Source organism: Stegostoma tigrinum, chromosome 4 (genome assembly GCF_030684315.1).
Source record: "Stegostoma tigrinum isolate sSteTig4 chromosome 4, sSteTig4.hap1, whole genome shotgun sequence".
NCBI lineage: Eukaryota > Metazoa > Chordata > Chondrichthyes > Orectolobiformes > Stegostomatidae > Stegostoma > Stegostoma tigrinum.
The window spans coordinates 122255786-122276495 of NC_081357.1; the positions used below are offsets into that span (position 1 = coordinate 122255786).

Here is a 20710-nt window from a genome sequence, read left to right on the forward strand (position 1 = left end):
TCTGGCATACCAATATGTAATTGGGAAAATGGAGAACCAGAATCTGATGACTTGGTTTTCCATAATCTGCTGTGCAATAAAATGGGTGTAAAACACAAAGCAACTGCTAAGTGTCAACATGAAGATTTCATGAAACTGCAAAAATGTCTGATAAACAAGCTTTTATTTGTTATTTCAGGTGAACACATTTTAAACAGGTTGCTGTGTACATTAAAAGTATTTGATGACTACTACTTTTGGAAATATCCTGCTTATTTCTAGGACTTGTAGTTGTTGGCTTGCATAATAATCCATAATTTAAAGTTTGTGTTCGGCCTTTTTTAAAAAGGAACCAAGGGTGATTATACTTTTGGCTGTGACGTACATATAGAAATAATTCTGACAATTGACAGACTTGCATACTGATCCGATTTCAGCAAGATTCTTTACAATTTTTGCTTAATAGAATTATCATATTTTACAACTTCAAGTATCTATGTTCACCATTATAGATGAAAATGGTCAATTTTAACTGACTGGTACCAGCAGTAACCTTTAAATTTAAATTCTATCCAACAGGCCACACCTGTTAATAACTACTACTGGACCATCACCCCGCTTCCCCCCACAGCATCCCTCAGAAATTTAGACATCTTCATGGCGATTAAGAGAAAACCCTGGGTTTTGCTGTGAATTGTATGCAAGCTTCAATCCAAAATTTAAAACATACACTGAAATACTGTAACATCCCAAAATATAAAGATCATACATTATTCTATTAGGAACCTGATCAATCAAACATGGAGTGGTTTCTGCTTTAGGGACTGGGGATTGATTCCAGAGTCTACAGTATTCTTCTCCAAAGAATCTTTAAAATCAGTTGAGCAAGTAAAGGCTAAATGAAAAGCTCATTTTTCAGTATTTGTAGCCATGGTATTTTTAATAAGGAATAATCAGAACAATTCTTTACAAATCTTCCCCAAAGATCTCTGATGACATTATTGAAGACAAACCACCGAGTCTCCTGTAGAAGTGCCCTCTACGATGATAGTTCTTTCGGTTTTTACATATTTGTTTGACAAATTTTCACGTCCGCTTCATTTTTCTGGCGCTGAAAGTGCAGCAATAGGCATCAATTGGTATTTTTGGTTTTGATCTATGAAATGTTCGAGCGACGTAACTTCTGAATCAGTAGAAGGTTTTATAGCATCAGTGACATTGACGCTGGCACCATCAATCAATTGTTCTTCGTCTAATTCAACACTATCAACAGCAGTTATTGCCATAAGCGAACAAAGCGTTTGACCATCTTGTTTTTCACAGTGAGCTTCAAAACCAACAATTTCCTTTTGGGAGACATCAGTACTGGGATTTGGGTAGCTGGACCCACTGTTCTGGTGTTCCTTCTCACTTTGAACATCCACACAAATATCATGATCAGCATGAAGTATCAATGAGGGTGATTCTATTAAAGAAACAAAAATAAACAAAGGAAAAATCAAAACCTTGTTTTTTTGTAATCAGGAAATTTTGGGACAGCATTGAAAACTACATAACCATGATCTTCACGTGATGACCCTAATAAGGGACACAAGTGGATAAGAGTGTTGCAAAAGGACTACTAATCTTTAATCAAATCCCAGTTTTAATTGTTCATCCCCGACCCTAAATATCTTCAACTGGTTAAGCCAAAAAAAACCCATACTTCTAACAAATTTAGCAACCAGCCACATTCATGATATCATTGTTCTTTTATTGGGAATTGCAGGATTAAGAATGCTTTAAAATGGCCTAGTTACAGCCCCATGTCTGTTGTGCAAAGACATGTCTTGATTATTAACAGACCTAAATTCCATACTGCAATCAACTCAAAACTCAGGGTTGAAATCTTCTACATTATGATAAATTTGCCACAGATATTTATGGTTTACAATACTGCATCACAACAGGGTCTAGGAGATGATTTACACCCGGCATTTACCAGAACAGTTATGCCAACTAAGAGAGCTAAGCAGTTTTGAAAAAGGTAAATTAACATAACAAAAGAACCAGAGACCCAAATGTTGAAAGACATTACACAATAGTTGTTCAAGTTTGCCGTACAAGCTTACAGAACAAATTAAGATCAAACTTCAAAACAGAGCTTTACCTTAGATTAACAGACCTGGAAATTGAAACCATATGAAGGACAGCAAGAACAAATTGTTCCTGATTGCTACTACACACTCAAAGACTGAGGAGGAAGGAAAGTGAAGCTGCTGTTTGAGGTACAGCCAATCTCAATCCAACAGTAGAGGCCAAAGTGGGGTAGGAGAGCACTTACAAAGAAAACTGTAGGTATGGAGATTAATTTTACACATTTGTTATTTCATTAAAAACTTAAAAATACAGCCATCCATTAGGGAATTATTTTCAATATTAGGTACTTTTCTTCCATTTTTACTGAGGCAGGACCAAGCGGACCATAGTAAGGCCATGTTTCATGCCTTAAAAACATTGGAACATCTAAAGTTAGTATGCTGTGTGTAATTATTCCAAAAATAGATCTATTCATTATGTCAGGTCAATTATAAAAACTAGTTTTGATGATTCTTCAAACTGCAGTTAGGTTATTGCAGGAAATGCCTCATGGTTACTCACTGTACAGTGTACCTGGGCTGAAAATAGAGAACAAAAATACACTAATTTCAGCATGGACAATCAAGTGTTTGAAAGCCAGGGCATTTAGCTTGCCTGTTTATGCTAGGCTACGAGGACAAGAGTTAGGAATCAGATTTTAAGTCAAACTCCATACTGGCCCAAATGGAATAGGATGAATTGAAATTATATAAGTTTTGATAGGAAGAAAGTAATCTTAACTTTTCCAGTACACCCACCTGATATGAATCATTATACTGCTTTATTTCCTTTCGACTCACCAAGAGTTTGTTCAAGTGTGCCTTTGGAAAAATTGAAGAAATACATGTGCAAAAGACAAATATCTGGTCCAAATCACAAACAGTGCTACTGGTTTTATTTCATAAGAGTAACCACTGAAAAAACAAACAAACAATTCATCCATAAGGGCTATTTCTTCAAATGCACTTTTACATTTTCTATAGTTATTTCAAAGAGAAGTTCCAACAATAACACTGAAATTTTTATCACCAGGTTGTTCATTTGTACACTTTTACGATAGTCACACCAGAATTGCAACTCCTTTTTGCTATTAAAATGTATGCCTGTAAATCCCCACAACCTTCAATGTTTCCTAAATGAAGCATTATCCTACAATGCAAAAACAAATTAAAGTTAGAAATCAAATGCCGTTTGACGTAGAACAGATTTTCTGACATGGATATCAAAACAAGTTCCCTAGTCTAAGAATGTCCATTTTTCTATTAATCAGATGCATGAGAGAAGATTTCCTTAAAACATACAAGTTCAAGAACAAAACAGTACAGCACAGGAACAGGCCCTTCACCCTATACCTGTGTCATAATGACTTGCTAAACTAATCCCATCTGTCTGCACATATGCATCCCTCTAGACTCTGCCTGCTCATGTGTCAGATGTCTCAAATGTTGCTACCTTATCCCGTTCCACATGCTTACTACCCCGCCTCACACATCACTTTTAAACTTTCGTCCATCTCACTTTAAACCTATGCCCCCTACTACTTGACGTTTCCAGCCCAGGGAAAAGACTCCAACTATCCACCCTGTCTATGCCTCAAATTTTATATATACACTTGAATTCTGCAAAAACCTGGTACATCTCTTTTGCATTCTTTCCAAAGCCTCCACATCATTCCTAAAGCATAGCAACAAGAACTGCACACAATACTCCAAACGTGGCCTGAAATTTTAGACAACACAACTTGCCAACTTTTATACTCAATACCATGACCAATGAAGGCAAGCATGCTGTACACCTCCTTTATCATCTTACCAACTGAGGAAGTTCTGAAGGGAAAAAAGTCACTGGAGCCACGATTTTAACTGATTTCTTTCCACAGATGCTGTCAGATCTGTCAGCAACCTGTTTTTGTTATTTCACTATTGGGGTGAAATCATTAGGATCTACATCCAGTTCATTAAGTTCCCAATAAGGCTCAAAATGACAATATAAATTCGTAATAATGCAAATGTCGAAATGTTTCTGTCTAAAAGCCCAAATAATGTAATCTCATTAACGTGGGCACAATTACTGCTGATTCATAATTCAGCACAGGGCTTACCTAATTAAATTTAAACTCTCAAATAAGCCACAGGGTGCCAAATGGTAGCTAAACCTGGATGATATAATTAAATTCTGCCTCTCTCCAAACCACATCTAGAGACAAGCAAGTTCAATGAATTTCAACATCTATTTTTGTATGAGTTATCCATTTGAGAACAGAAAAGAAAGGTAATTTCTGCAATTCTTGCCTATGAATATCAGGAGAGCTTCTATCCAGTTAGAAGATAGTTTTAACTCACTACAGAATATCTTGAGATAAGAAGAAATGATTAATCTCCACATAGAAGGGTCAGTCATGATCAGACAAATCCTTGGTCAAAGTTACGCATGATTTACTATGGTCATTGTTAGTGGCCATGGACTGTACACAACAATTCTACCTATTGGTTTATAGTTAACTTCAGGTCACCAGATTGAATATTAATCAATTAGTGCCCTTTCTGGAAGGCTGAAGGAGAACACATGGTGGCAGCATACAAGATTGTGTTATCCAGTTCAAGTAACATTTTTTTTAAAAAAAATCACTTAGCCATTGCCAGGCCCAATCACAAGATCATAAGAGATGCTGGATTTGTTTATTGTACACTGACAATCTTTAACAAAAATACTTTCCAACTGCAATACAAGATGTGACTCGAAAAAGCAGACACTGAGTCAAAGACAGTTGGAGGACGACTAAAAGCTTGGAAAAAATATTTTAAAGCAGCCAAAATCAGTCAGAATATCTAGGGCAGGCTTGAAATTTGTAATAATCAGCCATTCAAACCTTGGTGCACATTGAAACACAAACTCTCCAAAATACAAAGCCCACTGTGGTCACTTGATGGCATGGAGTTACAATGTGGCCACAAACTAGAAGAAATATTATAAATGCCATATCACATTGGCAAGTTGTAAATTGTGGAATACTGCAAGGATGAATGCTTGGGCCTCAGCAAATCAGTATCACTGACTTAGACAAAAAAAATTATATATATCCAAGCTTGCTGACAATAAAATAGAGAGGAAGGGCTGCAGAAAGATATTGGCAGTTTAACTGTAAAGGGCAAATTGAATACAAATGTGGGAAACTGTACAATTGTCTACTTCTATAGGACTAGGAAAGTAAAATACAAGTTGATTTTTTGATACCAACTTTTTTTTTCCCCAGGTTAAGAGTTACTGGGTTGACACTTATATGTCATGACATATGAGGGGTTGTTATGCATGACTATTATGGACCTGACTGAATTCCAAAGAGATTGTAATGAATGGTAATGATTAAAAGTGAAATAAAGTAAATTACAAATAAGTAATCATAATGGTTTATTAATTATTTATTCAAAATATAATTAAGACAAAAACGTTTTTTTGGCACATGCCGTACATTTGGCAGTTACAATTTCAACATCCCATGAATAACCAAAATTTAAAAAAGTTTATAAACAAAACTGAAATCACTACCATGTCCAGGGTTATACTTAGAGTGACATTTAAACATGCCATATAATAAATTATGGGTTTTGGTTAAGGAGAATGAGTAAACTTTATAAAAATATCAAACATATTTGTGCAAAAAAGTGAAACTTAACATACTGATATTCAGAGGATAAGATAGATTTGGTGTATGTGTACACAAATCACAAAATTAACAGAAAAAAATTTAGGAAGGCACATCGTATGTTTGCTTTTATAATAAAAAGGCTAGAGTAAAACACTCTTGCTACAGCTATATTTGGCTTTAGTGCAAGCCCGTGAAGGGTGCTGTGTGGTTTTGATCTCCTTACTGAAGTAGTGCTGCTTAGCAGGCAGTGCAAGAAATTCATGAGAATGATGACTATCCTATGAGGAGAAATAGTGAAAAATAGTTTTAAATTCTGTAGTTTACAAATCACCTAAAAGTTCTAATTTTTTGAGAACTTAATAGAATAAACATCAATTGGATAGCTCCCCAAGCTTGTGAATTGCAAACAGTGAATCACAATCCCAGGATAAAGGAATTGAGCTATTATGAATGGAATAAGGAGGAACATCTTTACCAAGTTTTGAATTCTTTTTTTAAAAAAAACCATAGACAGTATGGATATTCAGTCATTGTGCACATTCAAGAGATCAACAGACATTAGTTAGGAATCACAATTGTGAAGGTCAAAATATTATCTAAGGAACCAGTTTCTACCTTGACTATTTCAAGTTACCCCTACATCACCACAAACAATAAACTTAAGTCTAAAAAAATGACAGCCAAAGAAATACCTCCAATCAACCAAATGCACAATGAAAACTGATGGAAGCTGTGATGTCAATGCCAACCACTGATTGCAATTTAGCTTTCCAGCAAAATCAGTTTTAACACTCAAATTAATTCATATGAAAAGAATATTACTGTTTCACATGGGAACACAGTACACCCTCCTCCTGCAGAAGGTGGTCTCCTACCACTTAGTTAGCACATTACTGGGCTGGATATGTAGCACAATAAAATATCAACTTCTGTTAAAGTCATGCACAACAAATACTGGCTTTGCCGATGACTCTCACATCCATGAACGAAGTTAGTTAAGTGATGTTACTGCTAACTACTTGGAAGGCTGCAGGGATAGTGGAGGCATGTTAGCCAAAGATTTTTTTTAAAAAATCAGTTTATCTGACCTCAACATTGAACAAAATGACAAAACTAATATGATTTCTTAAAAGACAAGGTGGTGTAGAGCTGGATGAACACAGCATCAGAGCAGCAGGAAGGCTGAAATCTCAGGCCTAGACCCTTCAGAAATTTCCTGAATTTTTCATTTTCTGAAGAAGGGTCTAGGCCCAAAATGTCAGCCTTTCTGCTCCTGATGCTGCTTGGCCTGCTGTGTTCATCCAGCTCTACACCTTGTTATCTCAGATTCTCTAGCATCTGCAGTTCCGACTAACTAATGATTTCTTTAGAGCTATTTTGGTTCTACTCAACATTCTGTGCAGGTCAACAAGTTCAAATATAGAAGTCATAGTTTCACACACTACTACAGTGACATTTTTTTAAAACCAAGTTTAGAAGAGGTACGTTAACTGTAACGTTAATTAAGAAACTGGAAATCTATGTTGCACATTGGAGCAATTTCCTCAAAGAGCAACTCAAAAAAAAAGGCATGTGGGCATAACTGATTCGGCCAGCATTTATTGCCCATCTATAACTGGTCTGGAGAAGCGTCTCGAGCTGCCTCCTTGAAATACAGGGGGTTCTGCTGTGACGCGTGTTCCGGCAATGCAAATTGGCTATAATGTGATTGACAAATAGGGGAACACTATTTCTAAAACATGAACGTGTTTGCCATAACACGATTCCATTGAGTAGGCATCTTGCTGTTAGGAGCCCTTTGCTAATGACACCTACGCTGCACTCGTACGATGCTGAGAGAGAGAGTCCCAGAGAAATTCTCGCTGTCGGCCCTCATTAAAACCGAAAAAAAAAGTCAGCAGGTCTGTTATCAGGAAAAGCAAGGTGAATGAAAAACAGTATATTTAACTTCCCTGGAAAGGAAACACTGAGGCACAGGACCCAAGTACAATAAGAGGATCCAGCAGCCTATTTAAGTAATTAGTCAGGTCATGATTATCTTGTGCGTCAACTTGATTTTCCCACCTTTGCTCCATATCCCTCAATACCCTTGTGGTGTGGCGATAAGATTGCTGAAGGAGTCTAAGTTGCTATGGCAATATACACACATGTATATGTTGCAGTCTGGAGCTGTGGCAGTGGTGGTAAAGTCTTTCAGTCACATGACTGACCAGGAGTCTCTCCCAATCTTTCAGTCTGCTACTGGCAGTGTTGGAAGAATTTGCTGACTGATACTCAATCTTTTTCGGCACACTGAATGCACCTACCCTGACCACCGAGTTCTGAGGCAGACTTGAACCTAGATCTTCTTGCTTACTTTTCACAACCTCAAATGTTACAAACAGCTTAACAGCCACTAAAGTATTTTTGAAGTTCAGTCGTTGTCGAAAATACAGCAGCTAATTTCACACAACACTACCACAAGCAGCAATGTGATAAAGATTGGACAATCTGTCAACTGTGTTGCTAACTAAGGGGTACGCATTGACCTGGACACCTGGATAGCTATCCTGCATATTTTGGAAATAATGAGGACGGTTGTGTCAATCAGAGAAGGAGCTGCAAAGCCACTGTCACAGTCAGACCAACCTGTGTGAACAGCTGCTGAAAGCAGTGCTATCCTTTGTGTTTTGCTTTTTTGATGGTCTGCCTCTAACCCCACTTTTCCCATTGACCCAGTTATTTATATAACACGTTTTTCTACAACACAATGTTGTGCTGGAATGCAACTATCACATTATAGCAGAACACCCTGTCATGCTGTCTTTCATGTGTTAGCAATGAGTTCACATGTCAGGTAGGGAGTTCCAGCATTGTTGTCACAATGAGCAAAGGTAATAAAAACAAGACATCAACAAAATTAAGTTGCCTGTGGATACTATGATGCCGACAACAAAACATGATCACTTCCATTCATTACAACAGCAATATATATACATGCAGTCAGAATTTAGGTCTGTTGGCACACCAAGTGATTTGTTCATTTACAGGAGCACAGATCCAGTAAAGAATCCCATCTGTCAGTGTCACATGGGCAAGTAAATTACAAGGGTGAAGAACAAGATGCAAGAGTAAAATTCCTACATTATGCTGCTATTTCTCATGATTTCAGATTCTCAAGATGGAAGTAACTGAGAAACAAATCTCAGTCAATAGAATAAAAGCAGAATGCTGGAAATCTGAAACAAAAGCAGGATGCTGGAGAAATTCAGGAAGTCTGGTTGCATCTGTGGAGAGTAGCATGTTAATACTGAGTCCAAGAAGAGTCCTGAAGAGTCATACGGAAATTGAAAAGTTAAATCTTTTACTCCAAAAAGAAATTGTCAAGACCTGCTGAGTCTCTTCAACATTGTTAGCTTCTGACAATAGGCCTATCGCACTAATAACCAAGATTCAACCAGAGAACCAGAAACTCATATGTAGTGACAGGATTAAGATGCTCTGCCATTGTCCAGTTTTCTGGAAAAGCCAGCATTCCAAGGACAGGAAGTGGACAATACCTAGTGTTTCATGCAGGAAACTGATTCAGACATGAATAATGGAGAGTCCAGCTAAGATTTAAAATGGTCAAAAACTAACACAGCAGTTAAAAAGCCATCTAAGGGATGTGTTCCAAACACTTTAGACATATAGATTTCTACTGTTGCAAAAGGCGTCTACCCTAAATTACTACTAACTACTATACCTCAGTTATCCAAGTCATTCCAAAATTACAGGTGGGTCTTAACATTCAAGATGAGCATATTTTCTAACTAGTCAGCTAAGCCACTTTGAAAGGATTTTAAATTACCATAGTATTAAACATGGTTTTCATCTCCAAGATGTATTATTTACATATACATGGTGCACACAGCATCCTCAGACCAGATGTTAGCTATCTTCTCTAAACCAACTAAGTTAGAACTAGGTGGGAATTTCAGACATTGATAAGCATCTATATAGAATAGATAGTCAGCATTCGTGATACGTTATTTGGTGTTGTATGAAGGGAGTAAGTTCTCCCTTCATACAACACCAAATAACGTATCACGAATGCTGACTATCAGACGTGTTCTGCCATAACACACCATATGCACATTGGGAACAAAAATATATGATTGAACAAGAGTAACATGATCTTGCAGCTGCTCCCAAGTAGCAGAATTTCTTTATGAATTTTCACTGTCTTTTAAATAGAAGCTGGAATTTTTCATTTAAAATTTTTGGAACCTTTGTAGTGCAGAAATAAAAACAAGTAAAAATAATACGTAAAAGAGGACTGACATTTTTCACATGGAGTTTGTAGGACAGGCCCGTCTACGTGTTTGTCAAGTGTCATTGACTGTATATTTATTTCAAGGCAAGGCTGAAGGAAAAGATAGGATTGGCAGCTCAATATTCTGGCTTTCAGATGCTATAGGAAGGATAAGAAGAGGAGTGGCTTTTTTGATTAAGGAAAAAAGCTACTACCTACTTAGAGAGGTCATTTCTGAGGAACTGTCCAGTGAAACTACATGAGTAGAGCTTAGAAATGAGAGGGATTATCATCATGATGGAATTGTAATGCAGGATCCCAGTAATCAGAGGAAAAGTGAAGAGAAAATTTATAGAAAAATCTTAGATACATGTAAAAATTATGGAATTATAATAGTAGGGAGTTTTAATTTTGCAAACATTGACTTGGACTGCAAAAGTGTTTAAGGGTTTGGATGGTGAGGAATTTGTTTGATGTGTTCAAGATAGTTTTCCTTATCAAAATGTACATCTACCTATTAGGAAAGGAACAAAACTTGACCTTCACTTGGGAAGTGAGACAGGACAAATAACTTAAAGTGTTAGTAGGGGAACACTTTGCAGTGAGCAATCATAATTCTATTAGCTTTAAAATAGTTACAGAAAAGGATAGGCCTTCTATAATAGTTAAGAACTTAATTGAGTAAGACAAATTTTAATGCTACGACACAGGAACACTCAGAAGAAGTGGATCAGAATAGACTGTTCGCAGGTAAAGAGAAGACTGACAAGTGAAAGGCCTTCAAAAAAGTGTAATAACAAGAGTTCAGAAGCATTATATTCCTGTTAGAGTGAAAGGTAGGGCTGGTAAGAGTGGGGAACAATAGTGAATAAAGATTAGAGGGGTTCTGGTTAAAAACAAGAAATTCATATTAGGTATCAGCAACTGGGTTCAAATGAATGTCCTGAAAAGTATAAAGAGTGCAGGGGCATTCTTAATAGGGAAATAAATGGGGCAAAAATGGAATAAGATAGTCTTGGTAGATAAGATTAAGGATAATCTAAAGAGATTCTATAAGAGCAAAACAACAACAACTAGGGAGAGAATAGGGTCGTCTACATGTTGAGCTTCAGGAGATAGGAGAGATACTAAATGAAATTTCACATCAGTTTATAACGTGGAGAAAGAAATGGAGGCTAGAGAACTGAGGGAAATAAATACCAATGTTTTGAAAACAGCTCACCATTACAGTAGTAGTATTGGCAGTTTAGAAAACAAGGTGGATAAGTCTCTAATAGCTGATCAAGTGTATCCCAGGATGTTACGGGCAGTTAGGGGAAATTTGAGGGGTCCCTAGCAGGGAGTTTGGTCTATAACCACATGAAGAGGCAGATGACTGGATGGTGACTAAAGTTGTGCCTTTATTTAAGGAAGGCTGTTAAGGAGAAGCCTGGGAACTACAGGCCTGTGAATCTGGCATCGTAGGTAGATAAAGTTGTTGAAGGTTGATTTTGAAAGACAGGGACAACATGTATTTGGAGAAGCGAAGGCTGATTAAGGATAGTCAGCATGGTTTTATGCAAGGGAAGTAGTGTCCCACAAACTTGAGTGAATTTTTTCAGGTAGTATCCAAAAGGACTGATTGAGGGCAGGGTGGCAGACATTGTGTCCATGACTTTAGCAAAGTCTTTGACAAGATTTCACATGGTAGACTAATTAGCAAAGTTAGATCGGATGGGATTCAGGGTCAGCTTGCCAACTGAATACAAAATTGGCTTAATGGGAGGAGAGAGAGAGGGTGGTGATGGAGGGTTGCTTTTTGGACTGGAGATTGTGACCAGTGTTCCACAGGGATCGGTACTGGGCCTACTTTGTTTGCCAATTATATAAACAATCGCCTAGTGACATTATCTGGGTCTTTGAATTAACAGTCCAGTGATAATGTTCTGAAGGTTTGAATCCCGCCACGGTGGATGGTAGAATTTGAACTGAATATAATATCTGGAATTAAGAATCTAAATGAGGACCATGAACCCATTGTCGATTATTGGAAAAACCCATTATGGTCAAGATGAATTTCACATACATAATTTTAAAGAATTTTGTGAACATTTAGTTAATGAGGCAGAACTATATATTAAATATGTTGTTTGGTGGAAGTATTGGGCAAAGGACTAGTGGATAGCAAAATTAATCCCTATGTTTAAAGGGGGAACAAGAGAGCACATCCAAGGAATTAGAGTCTAGTTAACCTAAGACCGGTGGCAAGAAAATTAACGGAATCATTACTGAAAGAGAAAACAAGAACATAGAGAAATACTGAATAGTCACAATGGATTTAAAAAATAAGAAATCTCAATCACTATCCTGAATGACCTTTTTGTATAAGTGTGGAGACATTGACAAGTGATTTCTAATTGTTAAGTGTAAGGCGGTTGTGAAAGTGCAAGTGAGGGGGGTTGGGGTGTACACAGAGAAACAAGGAAATTTTGAGAGTACAAGGTACAATCAAATATACTACTAAAGGCTGCACTACAGGTTAGCAGGCCAACATATACATAAACCTAGGACTGGATTTTATTTTTTAAAAAGGGATGGAACTGAAATGTTGGGAAGCCATGCTCAACAAGTTCTAGACATCATCTTACACAAAAGATGTACAGTGATTAAAAAAGGGTGGAGAGGAGATTTACAACAATTACACCAGAAATTCATGCACATTTTAGGAAAGAATTAATAGGCTGGGTCTTTACTGGTAAAAGATTGTCAAGGTGTGGTCATAGACTTTGAAGCAGCAATGGCTGTGGAACTCTGACCAATTTCTCACTGAGGGGCTGCAACAATTTTGAAGTCTTGAATTGGGGGTAGAGAGAAAGAGAAAGAGAGAAAACATAGGCAAATTAATTCTAGTGGATGAATGTGAGGTAGTTATTATTTGTGAATGTGCAAGTCTAGGTAAGGGTGGGGGTGAAAAGAAGGAATTTTTAAAAATTAATGAAATGTTTTGAACAAACAAAAAAGGTGGAAGAACATAGGGGCTTCATGATAGTAATTAAAAAGAAACCCAACAGAAATTCAGAAAAGAAAATTTAAGGAATGGGAATGGTGAGGAAGTGATTAGTACAGATTTAAGGGAAACTTGTCAAGCATCTGAAAGAAAAGTGAATAGGTAGTTAGATAGGAGATTCAAGTGAGGTTTAAATGCTCTCAGATTGATTGGGTTGAAACGTCTGTTTCTGTGCCCCATTTCTTTTGTAATCAGCAATTATTCAATTCTTTGCAGAACATGATTTTTCTAAAAAACACAATTTTGTTTGTTTGTTTCTGGAAGACTCATGTTGGAAATTTAAAGTGGTAGCTCAAATGTTAGGAAGGCAGTTGGCAAGCAACAGCCAAATCGCTCCATGTTGAAAAAAGTCACAAACAGGTTTATACCATAACAGGATCGAACTGGCTCATTCTTACCTTCCCCCTCCAAACAAAACAAACCATAACATTTGAAAGACAAGACACAACAGCTTATAACACGATACGCCAACAGTGGAATAGAATCACAATAAAAGAAAATGTTTTAAACATGAAGACTAAACAGACAAGTGCAACAAGAAAATTTCAGATTTGACATCATACAATCTACAAAGGCAATTAATGCTTTGCAAAATTACATGTGGTTCACTAACAAGTGCATTTAAGTGCAGAAACACAAGTAAAAATCACTAGGATTCTTTTCAAAACTTTAAGTACCTTTTTCCATGCCAGTAAATGGCTCTTTCAAAGGAATGCTTTCCTCTTTTACAGCAACTTTTTCAGTTATTGTTATCTGTAATCCTGAGGGGAGAAAATTGAAAGTACCATCCATTCATTATATCTAAATGAATTAATATTCAAAAATTACAAGTGCAATATGTTGCAAAAGTCTTTTTTATAAAATATTTTACACCTGAGCAGTAGCTAGGCAAAACAGACCACCTGTCTTTATTAAGCTTTTAACTCCATTAATTCTATGCAGAAGAAAGCTGCCTCAATGTAACTTCAATTCAGCAATAGATTAATATAAAAAGAAAATTCATTTCACTAGAAGTTCTTCCTCCTGTACAGGAAACAGGACATCAAACTATGTATTTGAACTAATATTTGCAATTAAAAACAGAGCACTTTTTTGCTCTATGACAAGCAAGGCACCTTGAGAGTAATGGCAACCCGGTCAAGGAATGAAGTGTATGCTGCTTGAAAAAAGTTACTTGATGAAGAAAACAGAACTACATCCAAGCTGTTGCAAATACCAACTGTGAAGAGGTTTGCGAGGGATCAATTTCTTTTAGAAGTTAGGTCACGTCATCATTGTGCAACCTTAAGCTTCCTCTTAGCAAAATACTGAAATACACATTCACACTCAACTGCTTAGGCACAAAAATTTCAAATTTTCAATGTACATGCTCCAGGACTCAAACTTTAGCTTGATTTTAATTTATTGATAAAAATATCCATTTCATATTGACAACAAAGTATTCCATTTTTTAGGTACATGAAGCTGAAGAGAGAAAGGCATGAATCTAGATAAATCTTTTTCATGCGTCATTATCAAGTGCTTCAATGATCTTCCCTCCAATACTTCAGTTGTAATCATCAGCGAACAGCCAACATGATATTCAGCAACATTCGCGACACTGCAGATACTGAAGCAATCCATTGGACAACATCCAGCTTGGACCAAGGCGACAGTAATTTTTGTTGCCACACAAGTGTTGAGCAATGACCACCTCCAACAAGAATGAGTATCTAACCATCATCTTATGACATTCAACAGCATTACCACAGAACTCCATACTATCAACATCTTGTAGGTTACCACTGACCAGAAACTTAACTAAACAAGTCATATTAATCCTGCAGCCACAAAAGCATGCCAGAGGTTCAGAACTCCCTACTGCCTGTCCACCATCAAGTCACGGGTCAGGAATGTGACAGAGTACCCTCCACTTGACACCATCCATGCTAAAGTAAACTTAATTGCACTGGTGAAGGGAATGCCTGTTAAATACGGTAAATGGAGTACCAATCACAGCAGTACCGCATACCAATGCGAAGAAACAGAAAAGTAACTCACCCAGATTTCTCCGACAGCACCTTCCAAACTCAACCTCTACATTTGGAAGATTAGTAAGTCAGCTGCATGGGAATACCAACACCTTCAAGCTCCCCTCCAAGCCACAGGACTATCCTGAAATGGAAATATGTTGCTGTTCTTTCACCGTTGCTGTCAAAAATCTTAAAACTCCTTTCGTAGCAGCATTGTAGGTATTTCTACATCTTCTCTATCAATTAGGGATTGGCATCACTGCTGAGTCAGTACTTATTGCCAATGTCCCATGAATGAAAAAAATGAACCAGGCCACTAACAAGCAAGAGACTGGTGGCTATAAATTGAAGAACAACTACCACCTAAAGTCAAACTAAAACTGAATAACGAGAATATGGGAGCAGTTTAAATCAGAAGATTAACAACAATTCTTTTCATGTTAAAAGCCTCATGTCAAGCATGCAGTGTTCATTTCCTCCTTTTTTTGGTGGGGGTGGGGGGAAAGGAGTGTTTCAATGTCAAGACAATTTTCAGCCTCAATACTATTAAGCTAAATACAAATCCCTCCAATTCTAAAGAGTTGAGCAAATTAATTATTTTGTAAAATCATGAACCAATTCAGTCACCAGGTACACCCTCACATTTTTACAGAAGTTGAAAATCTGCTTCTTTACCTCACTTCTTCCTGTCCAAGCTTTTAAAAAGCCCTTCCAAGTCAAAGAATAATTTATCTGAACTACTTTCAACTTACAGCCTATTGCATTCGTCACTCAGGATGGGGATCATGATCACCGACACCCTCATCTGCCTAGCCGAACTCATCCTCACCCTCAACAACTTCTCTTTCCATTTCTCCCAGTTCCTACAGATTAAGGGGGTGGCCATAGGTACCCACATGGGCCCAAGCCACGCTTGCCTCTTTGTAGGTGACATGGAACAATCCCTCTTCCATAGCTACACCGGCCCTAAACTCCACCTCTTCCTCAGTTACATTGATGACTGTATCGACACTGCCTCATGCTCCCAAGAGGAGCTCGGACAGTTCAGCCATTTCACCAACACCTTCCAACCCAACCTCAAGTTCACCTGGCCATCTCGAACACAACCCTTACCTTCCTGGACCTTTGTCTCCTTCTCAGGCAACCACCTACAAACCAATGTCCATTTCAAGCCCACCAACTCCCACAGCTACTTGGAATACACCTCCCCCCCCACCCACCTTCTTGCAAAAATCCCATCCCCTATTCCCAATTCCTTTGCCTCTGCCACATCTGCTCCCAGGATGAGGCATTCCACTCCCGCACATCCCAGATGTCCTCGTTCTTCAAGGGCCGCAACCACCCTCCCACCCCACCGCAGTGGTTCAGAACGCCCTTGACCGCGTCTCCCACATTTCCCACACCTCATCACTCATACCGCGCCCTCGCAATAACCGCCAAGAGAGAATCCCCCTAGTCCTTACATACAACCCCACCAACCTCCGAATACAACACATCATCCTCCGACACTTCTGCCATCTACAATCCGACCCCACCAGTAAAGACATTTTTCCATCCCCACCCGTGTCTGCCTTCCGGAGAGACCACTCTCTCCACGGCTCTTGTCTGCTCCACACTCCCCTCCAACCCCACCACACCCCCCTGCAACTGCAGGAAGTGCTACACCTGCCCCCACACTCCCATCCCAGGCCCCAAGATGACTGTCCACATCAAGCAGATGTTCACGTGCACATCTGCCAATGTGGTATACTGTATCCGCTGTACATTGTGGCTTCCTCTACATTGGGGAAACCAAGCAGAGGCTTGGGAACCACTTTGCGGAACACCTACGCTCAATTCGCTGTAAACAACTGCACCTCCCAGTCGCAAACCATTTCAACTCCCCCTCCCATTCCTTAGACGACATGTCCATCCTGGGCCTCCTGCAGTGCCATAATGCCACCAGTAGGTTGCAGGAACAGCAACTCATATTCCACTTGGGAACCTTGCAGCCCAATGGTATCAATGTGGATTTCACCAGCTTCAAAGTGGCCCCTCCCCCTGCTGCATCCCAAAACCAGCCCAGCTCATCCCTGCCTGCCTAACCTGTTCTTCCTCTCACCTATCCCCTCCTCGCACCTCAAGCAGCACCTCCACTTCCTACCTACTAACCTCATCCCGCCCCCTTGCCCTGTCCATCCTCCCTGGACTGACCTATCCCCTCCCTACCTCCCCACCCATCTTCTCCTCTATCCATCTTCAGTCCACCTCCCCCTCTCTCCCTATTTATTTCAGAATCCTCACCCCATCCCCCTTTTCTGACAAAGGGTCTAGGCCCGAAACGTCAGCTTTAGTGCTCCTTAGATGCTGCTTGGCCTGCTGTGTTCATCCAGCCCCACACTTTGTTATCTTGGATTCTCCAGCATCTGCAGTTCCCATTATTTCTGATCACAAAAACCTTCACAATGAGTTGTACACAAAGGAATAGTATATTCCCGTAACAACATGCACTCAGTACCAACAAGTTTAAAATTATCTAGCGGTATCGGATAATCAGGGAAATATTTATTCAGTAAGTCAAGCGTTTGGGTCGGCAGGGTTGGATTTGTGGAGAAGATGGAGAAAGATAGAGGGAAGTCAAGATGGAGGGTTAAGCATTTGCAAGCACTCATTCCGAATGGAACCATTTCTTTTACAAATAATTTAACCCTGTCATTCTCTCTAAGCCATCTTTCCATGCATTATTTGCATCCTTCCCTCTGCCTGCCCAAGGTTCTAAGCATCTCCACTAGGCACATTATTGCCCTACTGGCCTCATTACTACTCCCTTTGATTACAAGAAACCCTAAGTAACTTTAGCTCTCATTTTCCCCGTTTCTATTGTAGACTCTTTCATCCCGCTGCCCCCCCACTTTCAGTTCTTCTACACCCATTAAACTTCCAACTTTTTCCAGGTCCTGTAAATGGTCATCAACTGTAACATTAACCTTGATTCTCTCTCTAGCTGCCTGACTGAATACTTCCCTTATGTAAGATTTCCAGAACCCACAGTATTTAGCTTTTGTGGTGTGCCTTTCATCTGGTTTGAAAGTACAGCACAAATGGCAATGTTTGCCCATAATTAGAATGCTCTGGTTAAAAACAAAAAGATATGCTATCAGTTAGATAAACTCAAGTCACATGATTGAAACATAATGCCAACATAATATACAAACCAACACAGGAGGACTGAACAGAACAGGGCATGTACGACAGGTCACACAGAACCAAAACAGTTTAGATAGCAAATAGGAAGTATGTATGATCCCAACTCGCAAGTGTTTTAAATGGACTAACTTTAGAACATGTCAGTACATTAAGTTTACTTCTAGGAGTTTGATGAAGATGCGAATAACAACATTATAGAATTATACAATAACAACAGCTGCCAGAGAAAGTTGAGGGGGGGTACAATTACAACATCTAAAAAAGACATTTGGACAGGTACAAGGGTAGGAAAGGTTTAGAGGGATATGGCCCAAAAGTAGGCAACTGCAACTAGTTCAGTTCAAGAAACCTGAGTTGGGCCAAACAGCTTATTTCCACACTGCATGCCTCCACTGACTCTCAGTCCAAGGGAAGAGCAAAAGACTACAAAACCCTAAAATTACAGGGGTCCAACAACCCTGCTCCTCCATTCTACAAAGTGGCTTTGGGATCAGTAAAACATTTGTCACCCATGACAGGACGTATATCTAATTTGGACAAAAATAATGCACTGTAGCTAGACAACTCAAACTTTAAATTATCTGAAAATTACTTAATGGTCACCTGCCTGAATTCAATAAACAGACCACAAATCTTGGAAGTCCAAGAGTACAGATAGACTAGTTCAGTTTTTGGTGATGCCACTGAACTTCAAGGGGTGACTGTCATATGCCATATTCAAGATAGTCATTGCCTGGCATTAACATCACTTTCCAGTTATTAGTCTGAGCCTTATTGCATATGGACAGCGACTGCTACAGGATCCAAAGTGTTGCAGATGGCAGTGAACATTGTGTATTCCCACTTCTGGCTTTAACTGAGGAAACACAGTTAATAAACACTGCTGGGTCTTCAGTCATTACCTTGGAGGAATTGCTCATACGATGTCCTGGGGTGGAAATGATTAACCAAGAACCGCAGTGAGCAGCAGTGGCTGGCACTATTTCCTTAGCACCAAGGACCCAGGTTTGATCCCACCCACAGGCGACTGTGCGTGGAGTTTGCACACTCTCCCCATGCCTAGGTGGGGATCCTCCTACAGTCCAAAGATGCGTAGGCTAGATAGACTGGCCGTACAAAACGTAGGGTAATGGGGAGAGGGTAGCAGGGTCAGTGGGTAGGATGGACTTGATGGACTAAAAATGACATCCTTCCACATTGTAGAGAATCTATAAATAGTCTTTGCATTCAGTTTTGCTAAGGCTCCTATGCCACATTTGGTCAAAAAGGAGGCTTGCTATCTTGATATCACTCACCTCATCTCTGACGTTCAGCCCTCTAAGGCTGTAACAGAGGTCAGCAGTGGAGTGACCCTAGGGCCCCAAACTGGGTGTAATCAGTTTCCATCACTTTGCTGAAGGAAAATAGAATTATGGGACAGAAATTTGACAGGTAGAATTCGTCCAGTATACACTCACAGGACATACTTGGACCATTTTCTACCATGTCATCAGGTAGATGTCAGTGTTATAGTAGGTGAGATAACAAGGTATAGAGCTGGATGAACACAGCAAGCCAAGCAGCTTTGGAGGAGCAGGAAGGCTGACGTTTCAGGCTGAGCCCCTTCTTCAGAAAGGTATTTGTTTTCATTCAATCAAGGGATGTGAATGCCACTGTTTGAGCCAGCGTTTGATATCCATCTGTAGTTGCCCTTGTGGTGGAGTGAGCTACATACCTAAATGGCTGCAATCCATTCTAGGTAGACCCATAATGCCATGAGGGGCAGAATTCTAGGACTCTGCCATTCCTTCAGGTGTTGCTAGGTCAGTGTGGTGAGACAGTGTGGTTTCCAAGTTAGGACAGTGTGACTGGCTTGGAAGGGGACTGGTCAGTAGTTGTGCTCCTATATATCTACTGTCATTATCCTTCTAGATTGTAGTAGTCATGGATTTGGAAGGGGTTGTTGAGAGAGCCTTGGTGAAGTTCTATATAGTGTTTATCATCTGCAAGACATACTGGGACTAAGTCTTGGTGACGGACACGACGTATGTCTGTACACCGTGAAATACCTCAGCACGGCTGCACAAGTCTTCTGTACAACACTCAATGTTATCAAGGGCACAGTCTTTGCAGTACCCAGTGCCTTCAGCTGCTTCTTGGTATCACAGAATGAAATCAAATCAGTCAAAGCCTGGTATTTGTGGTCCTGGATGACCTCAGGAGACGACAAGAGATAGATCATCTGTTCAGCACTTTTGGCTGTAGATAAAGTAAAATATTTCAGCAGTGTCTTTTGCTTTAATGTACTGGGCTTCCCTCAAAGATGAAGATAAATATACTCATGGAGCATTCATTACTGGATGTGGCAGGATTGCAGTTTAGATCCAATCTAACAAGCCTTGCACCTGAAGCTTGGAAGTGAGCTCAACTTTCCAAATAACTATTCGAAATATCGGCACATGAGCTGAGAC

General features: G+C 39.3%; 1 protein-coding gene across 1 annotated transcript in view; it reads right to left on the reverse strand.

Moving 5' to 3' along the window:
- Window positions 1–206: 206 nt before the first annotated feature.
- The window catches only part of LOC125452659 (tudor domain-containing protein 6-like), a 28699-nt gene continuing 8195 nt past the window's right edge, over window positions 207–20710 (reverse strand). The window contains exons 2-3 of the mRNA XM_048531323.2: window positions 13740–13823; window positions 207–1444 (exon numbers count right to left, since the gene is read on the reverse strand). Coding sequence (XP_048387280.2) covers window positions 1077–1444; window positions 13740–13823 — 452 coding nt within the window. The 3' untranslated portion in view covers window positions 207–1076. The remainder of the gene's footprint in view (window positions 1445–13739; window positions 13824–20710) is intronic.